General features: G+C 51.3%; 1 protein-coding gene across 1 annotated transcript; it reads left to right on the top strand.

Moving 5' to 3' along the window:
• Positions 1 to 12,130: 12,130 nt before the first annotated feature.
• On the top strand, positions 12,131 to 23,066 carry LOC146764247 (uncharacterized). The gene is made up of 2 exons (XM_085565355.1): positions 12,131 to 12,258; positions 17,903 to 23,066. The coding sequence occupies exon 2, from the start codon at positions 17,930 to 17,932 to the stop codon at positions 18,632 to 18,634; it is 705 nt and encodes a 234-aa protein (XP_085421481.1). The 5' UTR covers positions 12,131 to 12,258; positions 17,903 to 17,929; the 3' UTR covers positions 18,635 to 23,066.
• The last annotated feature ends 226 nt before the right edge of the window (positions 23,067 to 23,292 follow it).

Below are 23,292 nucleotides of genomic sequence, written 5' to 3'. Positions count from 1 at the left end.
TCGCAGACTGGGAGCTGTTTATGGATGGATCCAGCTATGTGGAAAACGGAATCAGGTACGCGGGATACTCTGTTGTTACAGAATTACAGGTCATAGAAGCGCGTGCATTGACACCCGGTCCGTCGGCTCAGAAAGCTGAAATTATTGGGCTCACCAGAGCACTAATATTGAGCTCCGGACGAAGGGTGAGCATATGGACTGACTCCAAGTATGCTTTTGGGGTGGTGCACATTCATGGTGCACTATGGAAGGAGAGGGGGTTGTTGAGCTCCCAAGGGACTGCTATAAAGCATCAGGAAGAAGTTTTGGCTCTATTAGATGCGATACATAAACCAGAGCAGCTGGCAGTGATGCATGTCCGTGGACATCAAAAGGAAGATGGGAAAGTCTTCCAAGGCAATCGGTTGGCAGATGCGGCAGCGCGGGAGGCAGCACGGCAGGTATGGACTCAGATGGCTTTAGTACCTACTAGGACAAATCCAGCTACCCCTTACTTGTACCAGCCTCCGAGATACTCCAGCGAGGATGAGAAGCTGGCAGCACTACTGAAGGCCAAGAAAGGTGCTACTGTTGGTATGTTACTGACACTGGACAAGTGGTCGTTCCTTCGGGGGTAATGAAGGCTATCCTAGTAGCAGAACATAATAAGAGTCATTGGGGTGCAGAAGCATTGGTGAAGTTTTTAAAAGGTGAAATAGTCTCCAACCAGATGTTAAGTTTGGCAAAACGGGTGAATGCAATGTGCCCAGTATGTTTGAAGAATAATCCAGGCAGATACAAATGGGAAGGTTACAAATAGGACCAGAACCAGGAGATTACTGGCAGGTAGATTTTTCTGAGTTACCAAGAGCGCAGGGATACAAGTATCTCTTAGTGTACGTTTGTACATTTTCAGGTTGGCCTGAGGCTTTTCCATGCAGAACAAATCAGGCTAAGGAAGTAGTTAAGACTTTGTTAAAGGAAATAATACCCAGATTTGGGGTACCTTTAGGATTGTCATCAGATAGGGGTCTTCATTTTATTGCTCACATAGTTCAGGAGATTGCCCGAATGTTAGATATAACTTGGAATTTGCATACCCCATGGAGGCCCCAATCCAGTGGGCAGGTAGAGAGGATGAATCAGACTTTAAAAGGGCAAGTTAAGAAAATCTGCCAGGAAGCTAAAATACAATGGCCACAGGCCTTACCCCTAGCTCTTCTCCGAATTAGAATAAAACCCAGGGAAAGAATAGGAGTAAGCCCTTATGAGATTTTGTATGGGAAACCTTACCATGCAACCATCATGAAAGGAGACCCACATGTAACAGGGGACCAGATGGTATATAATTATGTTGCTTCACTACACAGAATTCTCAGTGCTCTACGAGGAACCTTGCGGTGGAATAGGCCTCTTTCCCTGGAAAACCCAGTCCATGATGTACAGCCTGGGGAGCACGTATATATAAAGAACTGGTCTACTGATCCTCTCCGACAAATGTGGGATGGCCCGCATCAGGTGATCCTGACTACATTCACCATAATCAAAGTGGCCGGAATCGATTCTTGGATACACTACACCCGCGTCAAGAAGGCACCGACTCAATGGGTGTCTCAAGCAGTAACTCCCACGCGGCTAATTCTTCGGGCAAAGTACTCTTAATAATTGTTTCAATCACTATTTTCAGATTTGTGTTTACTGATGGGCATGTCGTTGTCACTGTTTCAGAACCGGTGATCGGAGCTATGGAAGGGAAATCTGTAAGGATGGTCTGTGAATTTTCTGACAACCAGAGAGCTGGAGCCAGCGAAATAGTTGTGTTTTGGAAAAAAGGGCAGGTATTTAAAAATCTCACTTCTGTTACAGTGTGGAATATGGAAGCCCAGAGAGGTAACACTGCTTTAGAATTGACTCAAGTAACCCACGCAGATACTGCCACCTCTGTTTGTCTAATTTGAATACAGCAGAGCTATAGTTTTCAACACATTAGGTTGAGAGTTCAATCATGGGAACAGGAGAATCCAAAAGTGTCCATGATACCCTATTGGGCAAAAGTAGACATGTGGGATGGACCCCCTCTTAGAATAAACTGTTTGTTTACCATACGGCAAGAGTGCAGATCTAGGTTCACGGTCACTTGGTGGAAATTCAATAAACAAGGAAATTGGGAAAAACCAGATGGAAGAAGCAATTTTTGGGAAGAAGATGGAAAAGGTGTAGGGTGGCTAAATTATACTCAGCCGAGGCTAGGAAGAGACGAGGGTTTGTACCTTTGTGTGGTTGTATGTGGAACAGATGGTACATATGGCAGAAGAGAGGTGCAAGGAAGGAGTCATTTAGGAAAGAAAATACGCCCCGCCAAGGGAAGGTACTGGGCTGTGCAGGGGACATCAACAATTCTGACGTATATAATAGACAATAACATTTCTTATTCAGAATTCGGATGGTGGTTTCAGTCAGGGAATGTAAATTTAGGAAAGAAATATCAAATAAGGAATCGGTTGGGAGGAGTGTTGACCTTGGTGATAAAGGATACCCAGGTGTCAGATGAAGGGAATTATTGGTGTTGGGTAGCTCAGGATGTATGGTGGGGACATGCTAGAACAGCTGTATCTTTTTCCCGAGGGGAAGCAAAATTCAGAAGGATCAGAGAGGCAGAGAACAGGACTATGTCATTTTACCCTAAACCAAAGCAAGAAAATTTGATAGTAGGATTAATAAGAGATTTTAGAGTAATTCAGCACGTGACAAAGATTACAGCCTGTCTACCACTAACTCAATCAGCAGGAGAGCCAATCCCCTGGGGAATTATACCAGTAGGGGATATGCCTGAGGCCTACATAAATGTGACACAGAATTGTAAGCTTGTTTCTCAAAAATATCACGAGTGGCAGCACGGATGCTTAATACTTGAACGAGTCACTAGGGAATATTGTCAAGGGATGTCAGGATATTTCACATAGTTAGAGACTCCGATTCAACAATATCAATGTGTCATTTCAGGATCTGCTCCAGTATTAAACCATCACTGTAGCAGAATAACGTTAAGAACTGAAAGGGAAAAGGAAGAAGAAGTTTGCCAAAATATTACTCAAACTCAGTCCTTAGAAGATGAATGGGGAGCGATTTGGGGACCTAGCCTTTTAGAAACCTACAGTTATTTGGGAGAAGTTCATTGGTGCATCCAATGGAGCGGGACTAAGAATCAGACTCACCCAAGCGTAATGAATCTACATACTACAAAAAGACAGGTTAGGGAACAGAAGGAAATATGGAACTGTACTCGAGTAATAACTTGCGATACCCCCGAGACCTAGATTGGGTTAGTACCAGTGAGAGTTTTGTTAAAATGGGGATGCGAGTGCAGGGGATATAATCATACCATAAGAGGAGAGACTAAAGGAGATAAAGATGGTAAAAGAATCATCAGCTGCAAGTCTACAACCATTAGGAGTCCAGGGAATTTGGTATGGGTAATGGGACATGGAGAATGGACCACACATATGCCTATTGACGGACCAGTCACTCAGGTAACTTTAGGAATTCCCACCTTGTGCCCGCTGTGGAAACAATCAAAGTTAAAATCAAAAATTAAAAGAGGTATAGATGATGAAGACCAGTGGCATGAACCTGATGGAGGTGTAAAATTTGGATGGGCACTAGAATCACTCTTCTCACCAATAGCAGCTTATCGAAATAGGAATATGCTATATAAATTAATGGGGCAAACCGAAAGATTAGTTGCCATCACCAAAAAGGGGTTTAAAGATTTTAATTTACAATTGCAAGCTACTAGCAGGATGACTTTACAAAACCGAATGGCATTGGACTTATTGCTATTAAAGGAGCATGGGGTATGTGGATATTTGAATCAGAAAATTGATCACTGTTGTATCCATATTCCAAATGTGACAGTCGAGGTCGAACGAGACATATCTCAATTAGAAGAAGTAGAAGATAAGACCCAGAGATTAGAACAACAGGCAGAACACAATTGGGTAGGGGAAGTGTTTAGTTCTCTGGGGCTCCAGGTCTCTGGTTGGATTTCGTCAATAATTCAATATGTGATAATGCTGCTAATCTTAACTTTTGTTGTGCTCGGAGCTTACAAGTGTATGGCAGGGATTGTCAGCAAAGAACGACTTCATACCCAGAGATTGATCAACGCAATGACAAGGAGTACAACGCCTCCTCCATCTCCTTCAGTGAATCGAGAAGACAGACTGAAGACGACTGATTGAGCATCCTTGCAACTGGAAGATTGAAGGATGCTCAAAAGGGGGGACTTGTTGCATTGAAGACTAATAAGAGTTTAGTAGAAGTAGTTCGGCTAAGGTTTAGAATTTCTTAGTAGGCCATAAGCTGTGTGTTGTTAGAAACAGTTGTTAGGCAAAGGCAGTGCGGAATGCTGAGGAAGTAGGAACTTATTTCAGAATGCATTCCAAGAATGGGCAGTAGATGGATAGGTAGATCTTGGGGATCTTGGGGATACATTGTTTTTATCTAATGGAGTGAAAAGAATTTATGATCATAGAGAATGTTCAATTTAAACAAGAATTAATTTGATTGTTAGAGTGTAACGTAGACAAATATGTGCTGAATTGAGCAACTGTTGATATAGACCCTATATAAACGCAATGATTTTGTTAGTTCGGGGGGCTCTGACTTTGGACATTAGTCCTCAGGCTCCCAGGGCCTCAATAAAGCACCGCATAAAACAACTTCGGTTGTTTTGTGTTTTCTTTATGGGCAACACCCCCTCTCAGTTTTTTCCACATTGGGCTCCAAGTCATTCCTTGTCTCTGGTCTTCTGGGGATCCCACTCTCCAGGGTTCCCGCATTCTCTGGGCTGTTGGGGGTCCTGGGAATCCCAGGGGTCCCCCCTTTCCAGGCTCTTCATTTCAGTGTCCAAGGGGTCCCTGTTTTCCCCACTCTCCATCCTCCCCCTCTCTTCAGGCTGCCGGGGGTTCCCCAGCTCCGGGATCACCCCTTTCCACTCTCCACACTCCGTGGCTTCTACGCTTCCCCCATACCCAGCTCTGCGGAGGGTTCCACAAAACTGGTGTCCCCCTCAGACCCCGCTGGCTCCTGGTGATCGCCACGTGGATCCCAAGCCTGACCCAGGGAGAGCAACCCACAGTCGGGGGGAGACCCCGCATCCCCCCGCCCACGGCTCTGCCAGGAGCTGCCAGCGGGAACCCCCGTATAAAACCTTCCCAGGGACCACCCAAGGTATTCGGGGTGAGCTCCCCCTCCCCAGTCTCCTGCGGGATGTGGAGTGGGGGCAATGCTCTCGGGGCGGGGAGGCTGCAGATACAGAGAGCGATGGATGCATGTGGTGCCTTCTCTTCCCATTCTTCTTCCTGCTGCTCTTCCTTCCACTCCTCCACTTCCTCATTCTCCTGCTTCCATCCATTCTTCCTTTATCGCTCCTCCTCCATCCCGGCTCCTCCTCCCCCGACGACCAGCGCTCACCTTTGGCCCCCCTCCACCCAAACCCAAAGCATCCCGCGGGAGAAGCAGGGATGGAGCCGAGGCCGGTCGGGCTGGGGCAGCGCTGGGCTCTTGGCTGCTCCCACCTGCTGTGGGGGAAACGGGAAGGGGAAAGGAGGGAAAAGTGATGGGTGGAGATAAAAATCTGAGGGTTAAGGTTACCCTGGGTGGGAGCTTCCAATCCTTTGGTCTGGAGATCTTGAAATGGGGGAATGCAGAGATGGTTTGGGGATCCCCAGGGATTCTGGGAGCAGGATGAGGATTGTGTGAGTCCCTTACTGGAGGAGATAGGGTCTGGCTGGAGCCCCCTGGTGCTCCTGGGGTCCCCAGCTAGAGAGTTGGCATAGGCTCAAAATCGCTTGATCCCACCTCAAAATCCTCAATCCCACCCCAGAATACCACAGAATCCCCAAAACTCACAGCAGGGGTTGGAGGGGGATTGGGACTGGTGGGATGAGGGAGAGATTCCACTTCCCAAAACAGAGGAGAATATAGAGCAATAGGCAGAACTGGGGGAGTTTTCCCCCACTGGCATTCTCTGATCCTTGGCATTCCCAGTTCTGGGGGGCCCCTTGAGGGAATCCAGCCCCTCCTCGCCATCCCTCCGTGTTTAACCCTTTCCTTCCCACACCCTCCATTGGCTTTTTCTCTGGAGAAAACTTGGATCCACTGACTCCTTGCTCTCCCCTCTGCACATGCAGACACTTCTCCATTGATTAAATATTGTCCTTATGTACTCTGTAAGCCTGTAAATAATGAACAAGGCTTGGCACCCTCAGGACTGGTTTTTTTGGGTGTGTATTTTTGGGATTTTTAAAATATTGCTATCTCTTCTCCATTTCCTCTCCAGGCTGGAAGGATGTAAATATAGTTCTAGTCTTTCAGTGTCTGGGGTGTGAGAATTTAGTACCAGAGATTGTGCCAGGCACAAAGCCACAGGGACACTGGAGGGACATTTCCCTGCCCATCACAGCCTCAGGTGGCCAAGTACAGCCCGTGCTGAAAACAGCCACTGGCAGAGATGATTTCTGATTAATCTTGTCTGCCTCCCAGGAATGGGTTTGAAAAGATAAAACTCTCCATTTGCTGAGGCAAAGAAAAAGAGAGGTAGTATTGAATAAAATAAAAAGCAAGAAGTCAAAGCCAACAATATTCTGTATTGATTGAAAGTCTACCTTTTGATTTCTCTGTTTTTCATATCTGTTGTCTTCTGGAAAGTTGTGCTAGTGGACTTTGTTGGTTTTTTTGTTGTTTTTTTTTTTTTTTAAAGCAGAGATGCTGAAATACTTCTAGGTAAAGAAAATAAATAGGAAATTTCCCCCTTCCCCTAACCAAATTGTGTGGTTTGTCAACAGAAGGATTGAGACTGTATGTCCAGCAAGCCTGTGCCATCCCAAAATGCTTTCCTTTGAAAGGACAGCTGTCTTTTCTAATGTGGATAGGAACAAATCAAAGCTATTCTGGAAACAGAAACTGTCCCTTGTTTTTTCCTTTGCAAACATGTTTCACATTGGTGAATGCTTTCCATGTTCAGGGCAGCTCATCTCCAGTTCAAAGTTCTCTCTTGTAGGAAAGTCTCTCCCAGAGACACAGAGCTTGAGCTGATACAGAAAAATGGGACCCCACAAGAGAAACAAAGTATTCTAAGGAGAAAAGAATTGTCCAGGTTGGAAAAGAGCTGTGAGCTCATCAAGTCCAACCGTCAACCCAGCATTGCCAAAGTCACCATAACCATGTCCCAAAGTACCACACCTACAGGTGCTTGAAATGCCTTCAGGGATGTGACTCACTCTGCCTTGCCAGCCTCTTCCAGTGCTTGACCACCCTTTCAGAGAAGAAATCGTTCCTCTGTCCAATCTAAACTTTCTCTGGTGCAACTTGTGGCCATTTTCTCTCATCCCATTTCTTGTTCGGTGGAGGAAGAGACTGATTCCCCCCTTGGTCCAGGCTCCTTTCAGGAAGGTGGGTCCTGCTGGATCCTGCTCAGCTGCTCTTGCCCAGCACCCCCAGGGCCCTTTCCAGCCCCTCTGCCCCAGGCCCTGGGCTCTGCAGGGGCTGTTGTGACCCCAGCACAGGATCTGATATTGGGCCCTGGGGAACCTCCTCCACTTGGCCTCAGCCCATCTCTCCAGGCTGTTCAAATCCTCCTGCAGAGCCTTCCTGCCCTCCAGCACAGCAACACCACACACTGAAGCCAAGACTCCAATTGCACCATACATTGTTTTTTCCATTGAATTCCTTGATTGGAGCAACAATCACCCACAAACCTCCCTGACTGCTCAGGGCCTGCCTGTGCTGCCCTGACCCAACCTTCAGAGAAAGGAAATATTGGGTTCCAGCCCTGTTCTCAGCACTGTTTTACTCCTGGTGAGGTGACAGCCAGGACGGTTTTATTGTCTTTGCCTTGGGAATTTAAGATCATGGCTGCTGTTGCCCCTCTTCTGGCTGCCACCTGAATTTTAACAGTACAACTGCAATTGCCTCTTTCAATCAGTGCTACCCATGGTGCTTTCATGATGGGGGACTCAGTATTTTTGTAACAGGACTCATTATTAGCAGATTTTTAAATGCTCACAAGTGCCTGAGCACTAAGCTGAGGACAATTAAAGCCACACAGGCTACATTCACAGTGCTCACATTCACAACCCTGTTGCTGGTGTTGTTGAAATAGAATCAATTTATAGAGGCCATCACAGAAGTTGCCTCTAGGGTGTCAAATAAAATAAAAAAAATTACCAGGAGGAGGAAAAAACCAGAACTTATTGACCAATTTAACTGCTTCTTTTGAGCAGCAGAAAATGGAGATGACACCAAACTGAGTGTGAGTGTGGATCTGTCAGAGGGCAGGAGGGCTCCGCAGAGAGACCTGGACAGGCTGGATCCAAGGCATGAATCCAACAAGGTGAGGTTTAACAAGTTAAAATTCTGTGTCCGGCACTTTGGCCACAGCAACCACTGCAGTACTACAGGCTGGGGACAGAGTGGCTGGACAGCAGCCAGGCAGAAAGGGACCTGCAGGGACTGAGGGACAGCAGGCTGGACATGAACTAGCCTTGTGCCCAGGTGGCCAAGAAGGCCAATGGCTCCTGGCCTGGATCAGGAATGGTGTGGCCAGCAGGAGCAGGGCTGTGATTCTTCCCCTGTGCTGGGCACTGCTTGGGCAGCACCTCGAGTGTTGTGTCCAGTCCTGAGCCCCCAGTTTAGGAAGGATCTTGAGATGCTGGAACATGTCCAGAGAAGGGCAGCAAGGCTGCTGAAGGGTCTGGAACACAAGTCCTGTGAGGAGCAGCTGAGGGAGCTGGGGGTGTTTATCCTGGAGAAGAGCAGGCTCAGGGGAGACCTCATCACTATCTGCAAGTCCCTGACAGGATGAGGCAGCCAGGTGGGGTGGGGCTCTGCTCCCAGGGAACAGTGACGGGACAGGAGAACACCACCTGGAGCTGCACTGGAGAGGTTCAGGCTGGACATTAGGAAGTTATTAAGAGGAAGTGTGATTGGAAATTGGGATGGGCTGCACAGGGAGGTGGTAGAGTCACTGTCCCTGGAGCTGTTTAAAACTGGATGCAGCACTCAGTGCCGTGGTCAGGGTGACAGGGTGGTGTTGGGTTATAGGCTGGACTTGATCTCAGGGGTCTTTTCCAAGCTGGTTAATTGTGATTCTGTGATCCCAGCCTGTGTGGCCCCAGTTTTAGGGAAAACACTCCTCCAATTCCTATAAACACCCCCAAATCCTCCCAAGCCCTACATTTTCTCCCCAGATGAGAGTAAAATCAATTTCTTTATTTTTATGACAATTTTATGTGTTTGTAGGGGATAAAAATGGATGAAATAAAATCAAACTCAAAAAAAAAGGAGTTACTTGTCAGCATCATGAGAGTATCTGTAGGGTTGGGTTCAGTGGAGGGAAAAGCCTTTGTTGGAGGGGTTTCCACCCCAAATCTTGGTCTTTGCCCCAGTCCATCACCATTTGCCTTTGGAAGACACCTGTGGGTCATAAAGAATCAGAATAATGAAACCACTGAGGTAGGAAAATACCTCCAAGACCATCCAATGTTGCTTGATGCCACAGGAAAAAAGGATTGGATGGAAGAGCTGAGACTTTTAGGGTTGAAAGTCAACAAATCCACTCTTCCCGATGAATTCCTGATATCGTTCTGAGCCCTGATGGATGTCCCTGTCCCTCCCTTCCTTCACCCAGATGCCCAGAGGGAATCAGGAGGATGTGGAGACCACCAGACATGTGTCTTCTCAAAAGAGTTCACCTAAAATAGGGGTAATCAGGGCTCTGCACAACAGGGATCACTGGGGATCAGCCAACGCAAATCCTCCCATGGGGAATGGAGTTGGAGCAGCGCAAGAAGCTCTTCCTTCACTTGCAGCACTTGCAGGGTTTCCCTTACAGGTGGGTCCATTTGTGTGAAGCCAAGGCAGAGCTCTGATAGAAGCCATTCCCACATTCAGGACGCTCATAGGGCCTCTCTCCGGTGTGGATGTGCCAGTGGATGGTGAGGGTGGAGTTGTGGTTGAAGCCATTCCTGCAGTCAGGGCAGTGGAAGGGCCTCTACTCCATGTGCGTTTGCTGATGCATGAGGAGATTTTACCTGTTCTTAAACCCCTTCCCACATCTGGGACACTTGTAGGGCCATTCCTCACTGTGGGTCTTCTAGTGGTCGATCAGGCTGGATCTGTGGCAGAAGCTCTTCCCACCCTTGAAGCACTTGTAAGGCTGTTCCCCTGAGTGTATCTTCTGGTGCTGGACTAGGACTGAGCTCAGGCTGAAGCTCTTCCCACATTCCCCAGACTCTAGGGCCATTCCCCTGTGTGCTGGCACATGTGGGGGATGAGCTAGGAGCTGCAGTTGAAGCTCTTCCCACATTCCAAGCACTTGTAGGGCCATTCCCCCATGTGTACTTGGTGGTGGATGAAGAGGTGGGAGGTGTGGCTGAAGCTCTTCCCACATTCCAAGTACATGTAGGGTTTCTCCCTGGTGTGAAGCTGCTCATGGACCACCAGAGTGGATTTCTGGATGAAGCAGTGGGGAGATCTTTGCTACTTAGAGCACACTGGGCTGGTTTTGGAGCCCCTCCTTGTGGGGCATCCCTTTGGCATTTCCTCCCTGTTGGATTCCTGCCCCTTGGAGCTGCTCAAAATGGCTTCTTCCACAAAGTTCTGCTGTGGAGATTTTTCCACCCTGGTCTCTGTCTGCAGCTCAGTGCTGGGGGCATGAAGGACAAAGGGAGGAAGGAAGAAGGAAAAGGCAAAAGGAGAGGAAGGAACAAGAACAAAAAAGGGAGAGGAAGGAAGGAAGGAAGGAAGGAAGGAAGGAAGGAAGGAAGGAAGGAAGGAAGGAAGGAAGGAAGGAAGGAAGGAAGGAAGGAAGGAAGGAAGGAAGGAAGGAAGGAAGGAAGGAAGGAAGGAAGGAAGGAAGGAAGGAAGGAAGGAAGGAAGGAAGGAAGGAGGGAGGGGAAGAAGAAAGGAAAATGAGCAAGGAGAGGAAGGACAAGGAGAAGATGGGATTTGACTCCATGCCAGAGGGAAGGGGATCCCCCCAGTCCATCCCTGGCAGAACAGCACTGGCAGAGAGGTTGTCCTACAGCTGGGGGCCATACTGGGCTGGGAGATGGAGCAGGAGAGAGGGGAAAAGGGGCAGTGACTTCCTCTTCAGCTGCCTGGGTGTCTGGAGCATCTTCCTCACTGCCTCCTCCTCCTCCATTTGGCCAAGCCTTGGGAATAAGAAGTCTGGTTTTGAAGGAAAAACAAGGGGTGAGCACATTGGCCTGGAGGTTCCTCCTGCCTGAGTCCATCTCTAGAAGTCCATCTCTAGAAGATATCTCGTGTCCACAAAAACCTCCAAAACATCAAGACTCAGAGGAAAAAACCCCTCCCTGGGGTTTCCCCTTGTGGATGCTTCGGGTCCTGCCTATGTACGGGAGGAGGTTCCTCCTCTGCAGAATCTCTGCCTGCTCCAAGTTTCCCAGGGATCCCCCCACGCTGGGGTTCTGGGAGTCCCACTTCTCTGGGCTGATGAGAGTCCCAGGGGTCCACCCCTCTCTGGGGTTGCACTAAGGGATGCCGAGGGTTTTGGGGTCCCAGGGGTCCCTCCTCCTCTGACTCTCTGCTCCGAGGTGACGGGAGTCTAGGGGGTTCCCTCTCTCTGGGATTCCCACTTTGGTGTCCCAGGGTGTCCCCCACTCCAGGCTCATCCCTTCTCTCGGCTGCTCCTTCTTCAGGCTCCCTTCACGCCCGGCTGTCGGGGTCCCCCCTCCCCAGGCCCCCATTTCAGGGTAGGGACTCCACTCCCCTTTCTGCTGCCGGCACGTGGTTCCAGGGACCTCCATCCCTCACCCACCCGGCAGCCGCACCGCGACATCCCCAAAAAAAACACCTCCCAGGATCCCCGCAGTATCCACCCAAAGGGGATTTCGTGTCAGCTTTGGACTCCTACAAGATCCAAACATCGCTCCGCCCGCCCCGTCCCGAAAAAAAAGAAACAGAAACCCCCAAAAGATACTTCGGGTGAGCTCCAAATATCCCTCCTTCCTTAAAAAAAACCCCTGCCGGGACCGCCCAAGATATTCGGAGCGAGGTCCCCCTCCCCGGTCCCCTGCGGGATGCAGGGGGCGATGCTCCCAGCGCGAAGGAGCCGCAGATCCAGCGAGCGAAGGACGCACGTGGAGCCTCCTCCGGCCGCTCCTCTTCCTGCTCCTGCTCCTCCTCTACCCCTCCTCTTCCTCCCGCTCCTCCTCCTCCTCCTCCATCCTTCGGCTGCAGGCGAGGAGCTCTCAGGTGAGCGGGGCTTGGACGGGACCCGGTGGAAAGGGGTGGGAGAGGGGGATAGGGGGAGGTGGGACAGGGGGAAGGGGTTCTCAGTGAGAGGCTCCCAGTTAACTTCAGGACTCCAATTCCCCTCCCTGTCCTCCCAGCCCCTGCCGGTGCTGTGGGGGCCGGGCCGTGCCCCGGTGCCGGCTCAGGGGTGCTCCACCTGGCAGCTGCAGGTGACCCCATGCTGGGGGGGTTTCCAGCAGCACCAGGAGCTGGTGGGTCCAGTCCCCCCACGTCGGTGGCCACAACTGAGAGCTTCTGCTGGCCCTGGAACCACCTCAGCTGGGTGTGGAAAGGGTAGAACAGAAAGGGCAGCCGGGGCCGAGCTGGAAGCTCGAGGGCCCCAGCGACACGGACTCGCTGGGATGGGCAGAGGGCGTGGGGTCTCCCAGCAGTGCGAATCTGCGAGGACCCCCACCCCAAGCCGCAGGAAATTGCTCAATGGAACGAGTGCTGCTAGACAGGGAACCATGCTTCTTCAATCTCAATCGCACCTTTCCCTCCCCTCTCCCCCTGTTTCTTGTTCCCCAAATCTACAGATCCAACACAATTTGGACTTTCCAGCACCCTGCCCCACTCTTTGGAGGTCCCAGCCCCCTCTATTCCCCCATTCTCTTGCCCTTTCCCAACCATCCCATAAATCCCCAACCCCCTCTTCCGTGCTTGGGTTTGGGGGTTCCAGGCCACTCCTGCTCAGTCACACATCCTCTTTCTCTCAATTCACATCCCTCCTGGCTGCTTTTTCCTGGGAGGAATCCCTGAGTTTTGGGACTTTTGGGATGTAGCTTAGGAGGGGGACAGCTCTGTCGGGCTTTCCCCTCCCTGTTGTAGCCCCTCAGCTGTCCCCGACACCCTGGGGGTGTTGGGGTTTCCCTCCTAGGGACAAGGACGTTCATCCCCTTCCAGGGGCCCAGTGCCCAGCTGGGGCTCCAGGTCAGGGGTCCTTGAGCAGCTGCCCCAGAACCTCCACCAGGGTCTCCCAGCGCAGCCGGAGCCGCTCGGCCTGGGCTCCCCAAAGGCCTCAGCAGGATCCAAGTCCTGCCCAGGAACCCTCAACTCCCTCAAACCCAGCATCCCCCTCATCCCCTGCAAGTTCCTCCCATGGCACCAGCCATGGCTGTGTCCCCACTTGTCACTGCCCATGTCCCACAATGTCCTCACCCATGGCTGTCTCCCCAACATGTTTCCATCCCTGTCATTGTCCCCACATCTCCATTCATGCCCATGTCCCATTCTAAACAGATGAGATTTGCTGTAAAACATAAGAGGAGAAACAGCAATCATTTAATCCGTGGTCTGCCAGGGAACCACAAAACCGTGTCCTATTCCCATCCTTTCCAAGTTTGGCTGGAACATGAGCTGCTTTCTTATTTCCTTTCTTATCTGTTTCACCACTTTTCCTTTATAATCTCTTTGCAAGCAACAGTTTCAGCCATTTAATTTTCCAGAAACTCCTCCTTTTTCTGCTATAAGATAATCTGATCCCATCCCATGGTGAAATGTTGTGTTCCTCATTTCAGTGGATTGGTCAGCAGGAAGGTCAGGAGCTGGAGCTGTCTGGTTGGTTCTTATTAGGAGAACAGCTTGTCATCTAATGATGCCTTTGAAATGATGAATGGTTTCTCTGTCTCCTGATATGAGTTCCTTAGGGTTCCCAGGGGCTGGTCCATGGTGTTGTAGGATTTTTTCTGGGTGCTGCCTCCAGCCAGGGCTGCATCACTTGACTGCTTTTCTCTAATTAAATAATCAAATGTTTGGATTCCAACTGATTTCTCTGTACTTTTGGTAGAAAAAAAACTCCAGTGCTCTAATACACCCTGTATAACATAGACAGTGACAGCACATGTTGGAGTGGACAGAGGAATGATTCCCCCCCCCACTTATTTTAGTTTTTATGACATTCTCCATTTGCTGTTTCCCTCTGCAGCTTCAGCCATTTCTGTTGCAGAGTCAGATATGCTCACCATGGGCTCTGCCTTTAGCAGTGCAAATTCCATCTGTGCAAGCAGGCAGAGCTTGGGGTGAGGGGCAGAGGGAATCAGCCAATTCCTGCCCCAGGCAAGAGACCGAGGAACATTGTTCCCACTTTGCCCCAGCAGTTTAATTTGCATTTCTAAAGCTCCTCTGCTGGCTGCCTGGAAGGAATCTTCTTTTCCTGGGAAGCCATTCTGTGATTCATGTGTGGCTAAAAGCTACTTTTAACAATACAATATTAACTGTTTACCAGTTTAAAGGTCATCTTTAAAGTTCTTCTGGTTTTTAAAAATGAAGCCTAAAGGTGAATTCTGCAGACAATGAGGCCGCTCTGGCCACGGGTGAAACATTTTAGCAGAAGAATTCCTTTGGCATGGCCCTGTTTAATATCCACATACATTTCAAATTCTTTTTTCCTGTCTAGGAGAGCCAGGACAGCAACCTCAGTTAAACTTCATTTTAACACTTGAAAATTCTGTTTTCCTTATGACCAGTCATCCATTTTCTTGACTGGCAGGTTAGGAGTGCTGTAGGGAGACATCCCTGGCTCCAAGAGCCCTGCCTTTAACAGGGACTCAATACCAGGCTGTGAGCCCTTCCTTCCCTCCCCTGGAACAGGGTGTTGCTTTTAGACCCCACTTGTCCTGGTTGCTTCAAAGTAATTTGGAGAGGCTCCACATCAAATTTTCCCTCTTTTCCTGTGGCTGCCCACACTTCTGTGTTCACTTCGGCACTGGCTTTGCCACTTATCTGAGTCAAAGGTACAGCATTAGCCTCTGCTTTACCTTTTAGAATATAAATCTGTATTTCCACATTCGCCATCAAATCCCTTCCCAGGTAAATAATGATCACAATCAGGAGGAAGTAGAAATCCATGCATTTCAAATCTATCTCCCACATCTATTAATAGTGATTGAAGAATACTCACCTGCTCATTTTTCCCCCTTAGCTCCTGAATGATCAAACAACTTCTTGACAATCTTCCCCCCTTACATCTGAGATTCAAAGGAGATTGAGAGGCCCCTGCGTCCATCAGGAGAGGCCTCTTGATTCAGAGCCACCCTGAATGTTCTCAAGGGCTCCATTGTGGTGCCCTGGTGTGATGGGAGCTCAGAGAGCCCTGACAATCCATGTCCATGCAGGGGTGGACTTGCTCCTGCTGAGGGTGCTGCTCTCTGTGCTTGCAGTGTCCTTGTGGGCTGCAGCTGGAGCCCTGACTCCTTCCCAGGGGCTGTTTGGGTGGGCTCTGCCCTGGCCAGGAGGGCAATGCCTCTGCCAGGTGCTTGTGGCCGACCCCGTCATGCCCTGGGTGCTGGGGCCCCCTTGGGCCCTGGGGTTGATCCCTCAGGGGCTGTGGGAACTCTGCCGTAGCCTTTGCCTTCAGCTTGGCCTTTTGCTCATCCCTTCTTGCCTTCAGCTGCTGTGCCTTTGTGCCCAAGTGCTGCAGGGCCTTCTTGTGCCACTCCTGCAGCCCCGGTCACTGCCTGTGGGTGCTCATCCTCTGAGAGCTGCTGAGCTTTCTGCAAAACCTTTCCTTTCTGCAGGGACCCAAAGCAAATCCTGAACAGCAAATCCTGATCCTTCATGTGCACTCTGCATTTCCCAGCTGTTCCTTTGTTTTCCCCCCTGTGCTCAGGGTCCCTGCCCAGCCCGTGTGGCAGAGCCGGTGCCTGTCCTGCCGCAGTGTCCAAAGGCGGCCCCCCCGGCGGGCAGGGCCGGCAGCTCCCCGGGGCCGGGCAGCGGCCGGGGCGTCCCGCAGCCTCCTGGGGGCCGGGGGCCACTGCCGGCCCTGCCCGGGGCTGGTGGGGTCAGGCAGCGCCCGGCGCTGAGCCCCGGCTGCCCCACAGCCCCGGCCCGGCCCCGCAGCTCCCCACAGGCCCCAGCCCGTGCTCCCGGTGCCGCACCTCTGCGCCCGGTGCTGCCGCTGCCAGCGCAGAGAAACCCCTGGCATCCTGACCTCCTGCTTTTCCTGTCTAGGAAACCGGGCCTAGAAAGGACCTGCAGCTGACTTATTTTGAGTATAAGACGGAGGAAGGTGCTGTAAAAAATCCCAATCCTTTGTATTTTTATCTTCCTTCTCTTTTACATCTTTTTTTTTCTTCTCATACAGGTTCTTCTGCTGCTTCTTGCCTTAATCATATTGCTGCACGCTCCCCTTCACCCAGGCCCTTCCCACCACACCAACACTATCTATCCCCTGTTGTCCAAATCCCTTCTTCACTTCCCTTATTGCCTCCCTGGGTGTCCATGTCCTTAATTATCTCTGCGGGAATGTGCAAACTGCCTCAACATTCTCCCCTTTTGTAAACAATACTATATTCATGTCTCTGTTAAATCTTTGTTCTTCACACAGTTCTGGAATTTACCTGGACTTTAGCTGAGCAGCAGTTCCTGTTGATTAATAACATTTTCTGACACTGATGGTTTCTTCTGTCACTTCCTTATCTACAAACTCCTTGCCCTATCTTGGAGGATATTCACACCACCTCTTTGTACAGACACTTCCATCTTACTCCTTTCAACATGACAGGAAAGAGGGGGAGAAGCCATAAAAGGGCATTTAGGACACCTAGATGGAGTGAGAGAGGGGACTGGGTCACCCCCAAATTGAGCCGTAGGGGAGCTGGGATTTAGAGGCAATGATGGAAAAGGGATGGGAGAGGTGGATAACGGGAGGAGGGACAACAGGAAAGAGGTTCTCATGGTGCTCCCTTTGTGTCCCCATCATTCAATCCCTGAAGCAATTCCCCATTGCTGTGGGAGGGGATGGATCCGCACTGGGGGGATCCCCAAACGACCTTATGGGGCTGTTCCCCACACCCAGCAGCTGATGCTGTGGCAGCCATGGGGCAGAAGGGGGTGGGAAAGGGGCATCCAGTGTGGTCAAGGAGGAGGTGGGGCAGGAAGAGCAGCAGAAGGAGAAGCACAAGTTTCCATCCTACTGGTGTAGCAGGGAGTCTTCCAGAGGAGTTCCTCTAGGGAGAATGTTTAGAGTTTTCAGATTCTAGAATAGAGACCCAAATACTTTTGTGGTCCTTGGGAGGGTTTGGTTTTTGGGGGCATATTTGGATCTTGCAGGACCCCAAGGCTGAGTCTTAAATCACCCTTTGGGGGATATTTGGGGGTCCTCATGGCAATCACCAGGTACTGGTAGGTGGAGGACATCAGTCTTGGGGACTCCTCCAGAAGAGCAGTGGAGTGGAACCCCTAGACCCCTAGAATGGGTAAAAGTCAGAGGGGTGATTCCAGAATTGTGTGAGACCTGGCAGCCTGAAGTGGGGAGGGAAGAGCCTGGAGTGTGGGGACCCCTGGAATCCTGGAGCAGAGAGTCAGGAACCACTGGGAAAACCCATGGTCATCTGTAAGCAAAACCCCCATGGTCATCTGTAAGCAAGACCCCAGAGAGGGGAAACCCCAGGAGCCACGGGACCCCTATCAGCTCAAGGAATGGAAACGACCAAACCTCAGACTGGAGAGACAAGAGAGGTGGATCTCCTATGAGGGTTATTTTGGGAGCTGAATCTTGGTGCTTCACAGATTTTTTGTTTGGACTCCTGAAGACTTCCAGCGATGTACTTCTGCAGGAGGAACCCCCAGCCCAAGGCTCTCACCCCTTGTTTTTTCCCCAAACCAGGATTTGTCATTGCCAAGCCTTGGGTGGATGGAGGAAAAGGCCCAGAGGTTCCTCACAAGGAGGGTCTGCAAAGCCTGCCGAGGGAGCTGTGGGAAGGAGGGACATGCCCTGTGCCAGGAAGGCGGCGAGAGATCCAGCCAGAGCTCGGAGCTGGTGAAGGAGACGCCTAAGGCTGGCGAGAAGCCACACAAGTGCTTGGAATGTGGGAAGGGCTTCAGGTACAGCTCCCATCTGAGGGAGCACCAGGTGATCCACATGGGGGAAAAGCCCTACAAGTGTGGGGAATGTGGGAAGGGCTTCAGCAAGAGCTTCAACCTCATCAGCCACAGCAGGATGCACACTGGGGAACGGCCCCACACCTGCTTGGAATGTGGGAAGAGCTTCAGGCGGAGCTCCAGCCTGAGGGAACACCAGATGCTGCACACCGGGGAGAGGCCCTACGAGTGTCCCCAGTGTGGGAAGCGGTTTCTGAGGTCATCCCGTCTCCTCCTGCACCAGCGCATTCACATCGAGGAGAGGCCCTTCCGCTGCCCCGGCTGCGGGAAGGGCTTCAAGCACAACTCCAGCCTCCTCCTGAACTGGCGCCTCCACACTGGGGAGAGGCCCTACGAGTGCTCCGAATGCAGGAAGAGCTTCGTGCGCTGCTCCAGCTCCACCCACCAAGGAGAATCCACGTTGGATGATCCTCAGCAACCCCTTGGGAAGAGCCCTGGTGATCCCTGTTCTGGGTGATCCCTGTCAGATATGTGGAAGGTGTTGGAGGGATTTCTTTCCCTTCTCCTTGTCCTGCTGTGATTTGGTTGGTAATAAATCCACTCCCTGTGCCCAGGCTGGGTCTATTATACCCATGCCAATGCTCAGGGCAGGATCTCTCCCATTCATTCTCAGCTCCTGGGCCTTTTCATTTATTTCCTCTCCAGTTGCAGAGGGCAGGGATGGAGCAGTTTTGGTGCCTACTTCCATCCAGGAAGACCAGCCCAGCCTCGGGAGTTCTGAGGATCTTGTGGGGCTCCCCCATTTGTGGGACATCCCCGCTGGAGGAGGTTGTCCCCCCTTGCTTCAGCCCCAGCCCTCAGGCAGGGCTCAGCCAAGCAGAGAACATCCTCACCTGGGGCCTCATTTCTGGGTGCAGCTGAGTCCCTGAACACCTCCATCCCATTCTGGGGTGCATCTGAGTTCTTGGATATCTGGGACCCCATTTTTTGGGATGTATTTGGTTTGCACAGACTGGTTGTGGTAGTGGGGTGGGCTCTGAGATAAGCTGCTGGAAGCATCCTGAGTGTCCAGCAGAGCCAATCCCTGGTGGTTCTAAAGATGGAGGTGCTGGATGCAGAGATCCCCAAGGTGCAGAGATCACCCCCACAGCCCCTGGAGCAGCCCCCTGGCACAGGGGGATGCCTGAGAGGAGGCTGTGACCTCATGGAGCCCCATGGCCAGAGGGGCTCCCCGTGGAGCCAGCTGTCCTGGCAGGATTGACCCTGTGGCAGAGTGACCCCTGGGGCTGTAGCAGTGTGAGGGGGCTGCTGGCCGTGGGATGGGTTCACAGATCATAGCAGTGCCACCACAGTCCCTCCCAGTGTCCACAAACTCCCTCCCAGTCCTTCTCATTTCACTCTGAGACCTCCATCCTCTCTCCCAGTGCCCCCCATTCCATTCTGCTCGCTCTCAGTGCTCCCACAGTCCTCGCAGTGCACTCCCAGTCCCTCTCAATGCCACACCAGCCCTCTCCTGTCTCTCCCAGTGCCCTCCCCCACTGATCCCAGCGTGTCCCCACTCTCTCCTAGTGCTCCCCAGTGTGTCCATCTCACTGGAACCCTCGAGCTCCTAGCTTGGTCCCGGCTGCCTACTCTGGTCCATGATGGATTTCTACCCTGGCCACACCCAGCTGAAGTGGTTCCAGGGCCAGCAGGAGCTCTCTGTGGTGGCCACCAATGTGGTCCCCAGCGGGGACTGGACCCACCAGCTCCTGGTGCTGCTGGAAACCCCCCCCACTCCCAGGGCAGGGTCACCTGCAGCTGCCAGGTGGAGCACATCAGCCTGGAGCACCCCTGAGTCAGCACTGGGGCACAGCCCGGCCCCCACAGCACCAGGGACAGGGGGGAGGCACTGGGGGGACTGGGAGGGGGATTGGGTTCTGCTGGTAGTAACTGAGATATTTGAGATAGCCTGGCTTAAACTGGGAGAGGGGCTGGGGGGTGTGGAAGGGCTGAGAAGGAGGTTAAAGGATGTTGGGGAGGATGGGATGGGGTTCTGGGTGTCCTGATGAGAATTGGAGGGAGTTTGGAGGTGCTGGGTGTAACTGGGAGGGATTTGAGTAAGCCTGGAGGGACTGGAATGAGACATGGGATGCAAAAGTGGGTGTTGGAATGAGGGTATTTATGCAGGGAAGGGACTGGGAGGGGTCTTGGTGAGTCCTTGTGGGGCTGGAAAGGGACTAGGAGAGGGTTTGGGGGTTTTGGGATGGAGACAGGCAACTGGGAGGGTGCTTGGAGGGGCTTGGGGTGTCTGTGAGAGGTTTTGGGGGGTCCTGACCCCTGCGGACCCCCCAGATATTCTGCTGGGATCATACTGGGGTGTAACGATCCACTCGTGCGCGGTGTCATGATGGTTCATTAATCCATCCCAAAAGTGCAAAAAGGCAAACAGCAAGGGACCATCAGTTTAATTGTAACAAATGCACCTTTATTGTGGTACCAACAGCAAATGCGATAGAGGGGACAGAAAGGAAATAAAGGATAGAAAGAAAAAGGGGAAAGGGGAATAGCTACCACCATCTGAGACAAGACCCTCAATGGTCCAGCCACATGGATTCGCCATTCTGCATGGGAATTAACCAAAGTCATCCCAAAAATGTTACAGTTTATATAGTCTTTAGCCAAAGCCAGTGACATCTGGCCAGAAGGTTGGGAAGACTGATGGGCCATTGTGAAGAGACCCCTTGGTCTGTGAAGCAGGTGCAGGCATGAGGGACAAGCCACCGCTTGTCACAACCGGCTCAAATGCAGTGTTCTGTAGAAATACAGCGAGTGCACCTGCAAACAGTCACTTGGCAAGTGTCCACATCCACCTCAGCCAAGCCAGAACTCCTGTCGGGGGTCTTCAGGGTCCTTGCGACAATTGTGAGGCAAGTGAAGGAAACTTTGGATTGTCTCTTACATGGGGGTAACAAGGATTAAACCTGACTGGGAGTCAGTCCCCTAATACTGGGAGTGTCTGGAAGTTACTGGGATCATACTGGGTGAGACTGGACTCACTGGGATCATGCTTGGAGCAACTGGGACCATGATGTGGGCAAATGACATCCTAGAAGGAGTGACTGGGAGTGACTGGGTTCATACTGGAAGTTACTGGGGCCATACTGGACTCCTGGGAATGACTGAGAGTGGAAGGAACCATACAGGGCATGACTGGGAGAAACTGGAACCATGTTGGGGGTAACTGGGATCTTATTGGGAGTGACTGGGAACATAAAAGCTTGAATGGAGTTTCTATCCTGTGACATTCCTGGGGAGCAGCGGCAGCTCTGCACCCCCAGCCTGGGGAGTGGGAGCAGGGGAACTGCTGGCAGCACCTTCAGAACACAGCCAAGAGCTGCGGGGCTCCTCCCCCGCTTAATTTTCTCTCCCCAATTCAAATCATCCCCTCCCATTCAAATACCCTCCATTCACATTTTCTCCCTACAATAAACATTTCCTTGCCCCAGTTAAACTTTTCTCCCCAGTTAGACTCTGAGTCTACCCCCACCCCTGGCTTCTCCCAGCAGGACTCGTACAGGACCTTCTGGAAACAGGAGAGGAAAGAGTTAGAAAATTAATCATTATTTTTTTGGTTTTTGGAGGACTTTCCTGTGGCTTTCCTGCAGAAAGCCCTTACTTTCCGGGCGATAGCTGAGGGATCCTCTCAAGCTCCATTCCCTTTCCAGTCCCTTTTTCCAGCTCTTTTCCTCAGCTGACCCAAACCTGCATATTTTGGGGGGTGGGAGAGGTCACTCTGCTCGGGAGTGTCAGAGGTGCCAGTGCAGTTCTCTCTGGCTTCTTGGAGCATTTGGAATCTCCAGCTCTCAGCCAGTGCTATCCATGGAATTCAATCCCCCTTGTAGGGTTTTCCCCCAGACTGGCTTTATTTCCAGAGGGTTTTGTGGCTTCCCTTTGAGCCGGGGCCTCATGGCACCAGAGTGGCTGTGGGTGAGGGGATAGAGAATAAACACGGGATTATAGAAAAAAAAAAAAAAAAGTTAAATATGTCTCAGAAATAAAAATAAAAACAAACAAACAAACAAACAAAAACTGTGAAAAAATAAAAAGTAATGGCAGAGCTTTTTCTGCTGGGACTTAGGGTTTCTTGTCCACGTTTCAAGCTGGTTCTGAGCCAGAAACCAGTGGCTGGGAGAGACATTGCTGCTGAAGGACCTCTTATTGCCAAAAGTAAAGTACGGAGTATCAAGCAACACCTTTCAAGGTCACAGCTCATCTCCACACCCGGTCGGTCCCTGCCCCACCATCGGGAGTCCCTCCCCACCCTCGGCTCAGGTTTGTGCCCCCGCTGCCCCCTGGGTCTCTGAAGGAGTCGCAGCGAGGCACGGGCGAGGTGCGAGTGCAAGAAAAGGTAAAGAATAAAATAAAATTTAAAAATGCAACTGTGCACCGAGCGCTCTCGGCCGCCCCGTATGACTGAAGGAGCCGCGGAACCTGTGGAGCCCAGGAACCCTGGAAAATCGCTCCCATCCACTGAAAAACCCTTTTCAGAAAGATTTGCCGTGACGCTCCCGGCGAGCAGCAGCACCTCAGCGTCACCGGCCGGGTTTTGCAGCAGCGGAGGAACCGCTGGGGCCAGTCTGGGACAGAGCAGAGGGTTTGGGGTCTCCCGGAGCAGATCGGAGCTGGGCAGGAAAGCGCGACCTAAGATTATCACCATGGAGCTCTGCCTGCGGATCCTGTCAGCTGTTAGGGGCCAGGTCCCGAGCCGAGGAGGATCAACATTTACATCTCTTTAGATCAGGAGGGCACTCGGAAGTCACTGTTGAGACAATGGTAACACACAGAAGACCACCATGCATTTGAGATGGCTTCGCTCTGTTTATTTTAGCAGCAGGCTGTCTTTTATACCTTCTCGCAAAGTTTATACCTATTCATTGTATACAATAAATTAATATCATGTTCATTGGTGCAAGGTGGTCTCCACAACTGTTTTCCGCCAACATCCAACTCCTGCAAGGTCGCCCCCCCCACCCCCACCCCGTTTATCTTTTCTTCTCCTTCATTTCCACGACAATGACCTTGGTAGAACTCCTTTCAGGGGCAAAGGCGACTCTTACCAGCTTCTCCAACTATCTTTTTTTGTCTCAACGAGAAGCTGTGAGCCCCTTCCACGCTCAGACCCTTCAAACTGCT

Source organism: Lonchura striata, chromosome 35 (assembly GCF_050655825.1).
Source record: "Lonchura striata isolate lonStrDom1 chromosome 35, ASM5065582v1, whole genome shotgun sequence".
NCBI lineage: Eukaryota > Metazoa > Chordata > Aves > Passeriformes > Estrildidae > Lonchura > Lonchura striata.
Note: the sequence above shows the minus strand (reverse complement) of the source record. Positions and strands in the feature narration are given on the sequence as shown.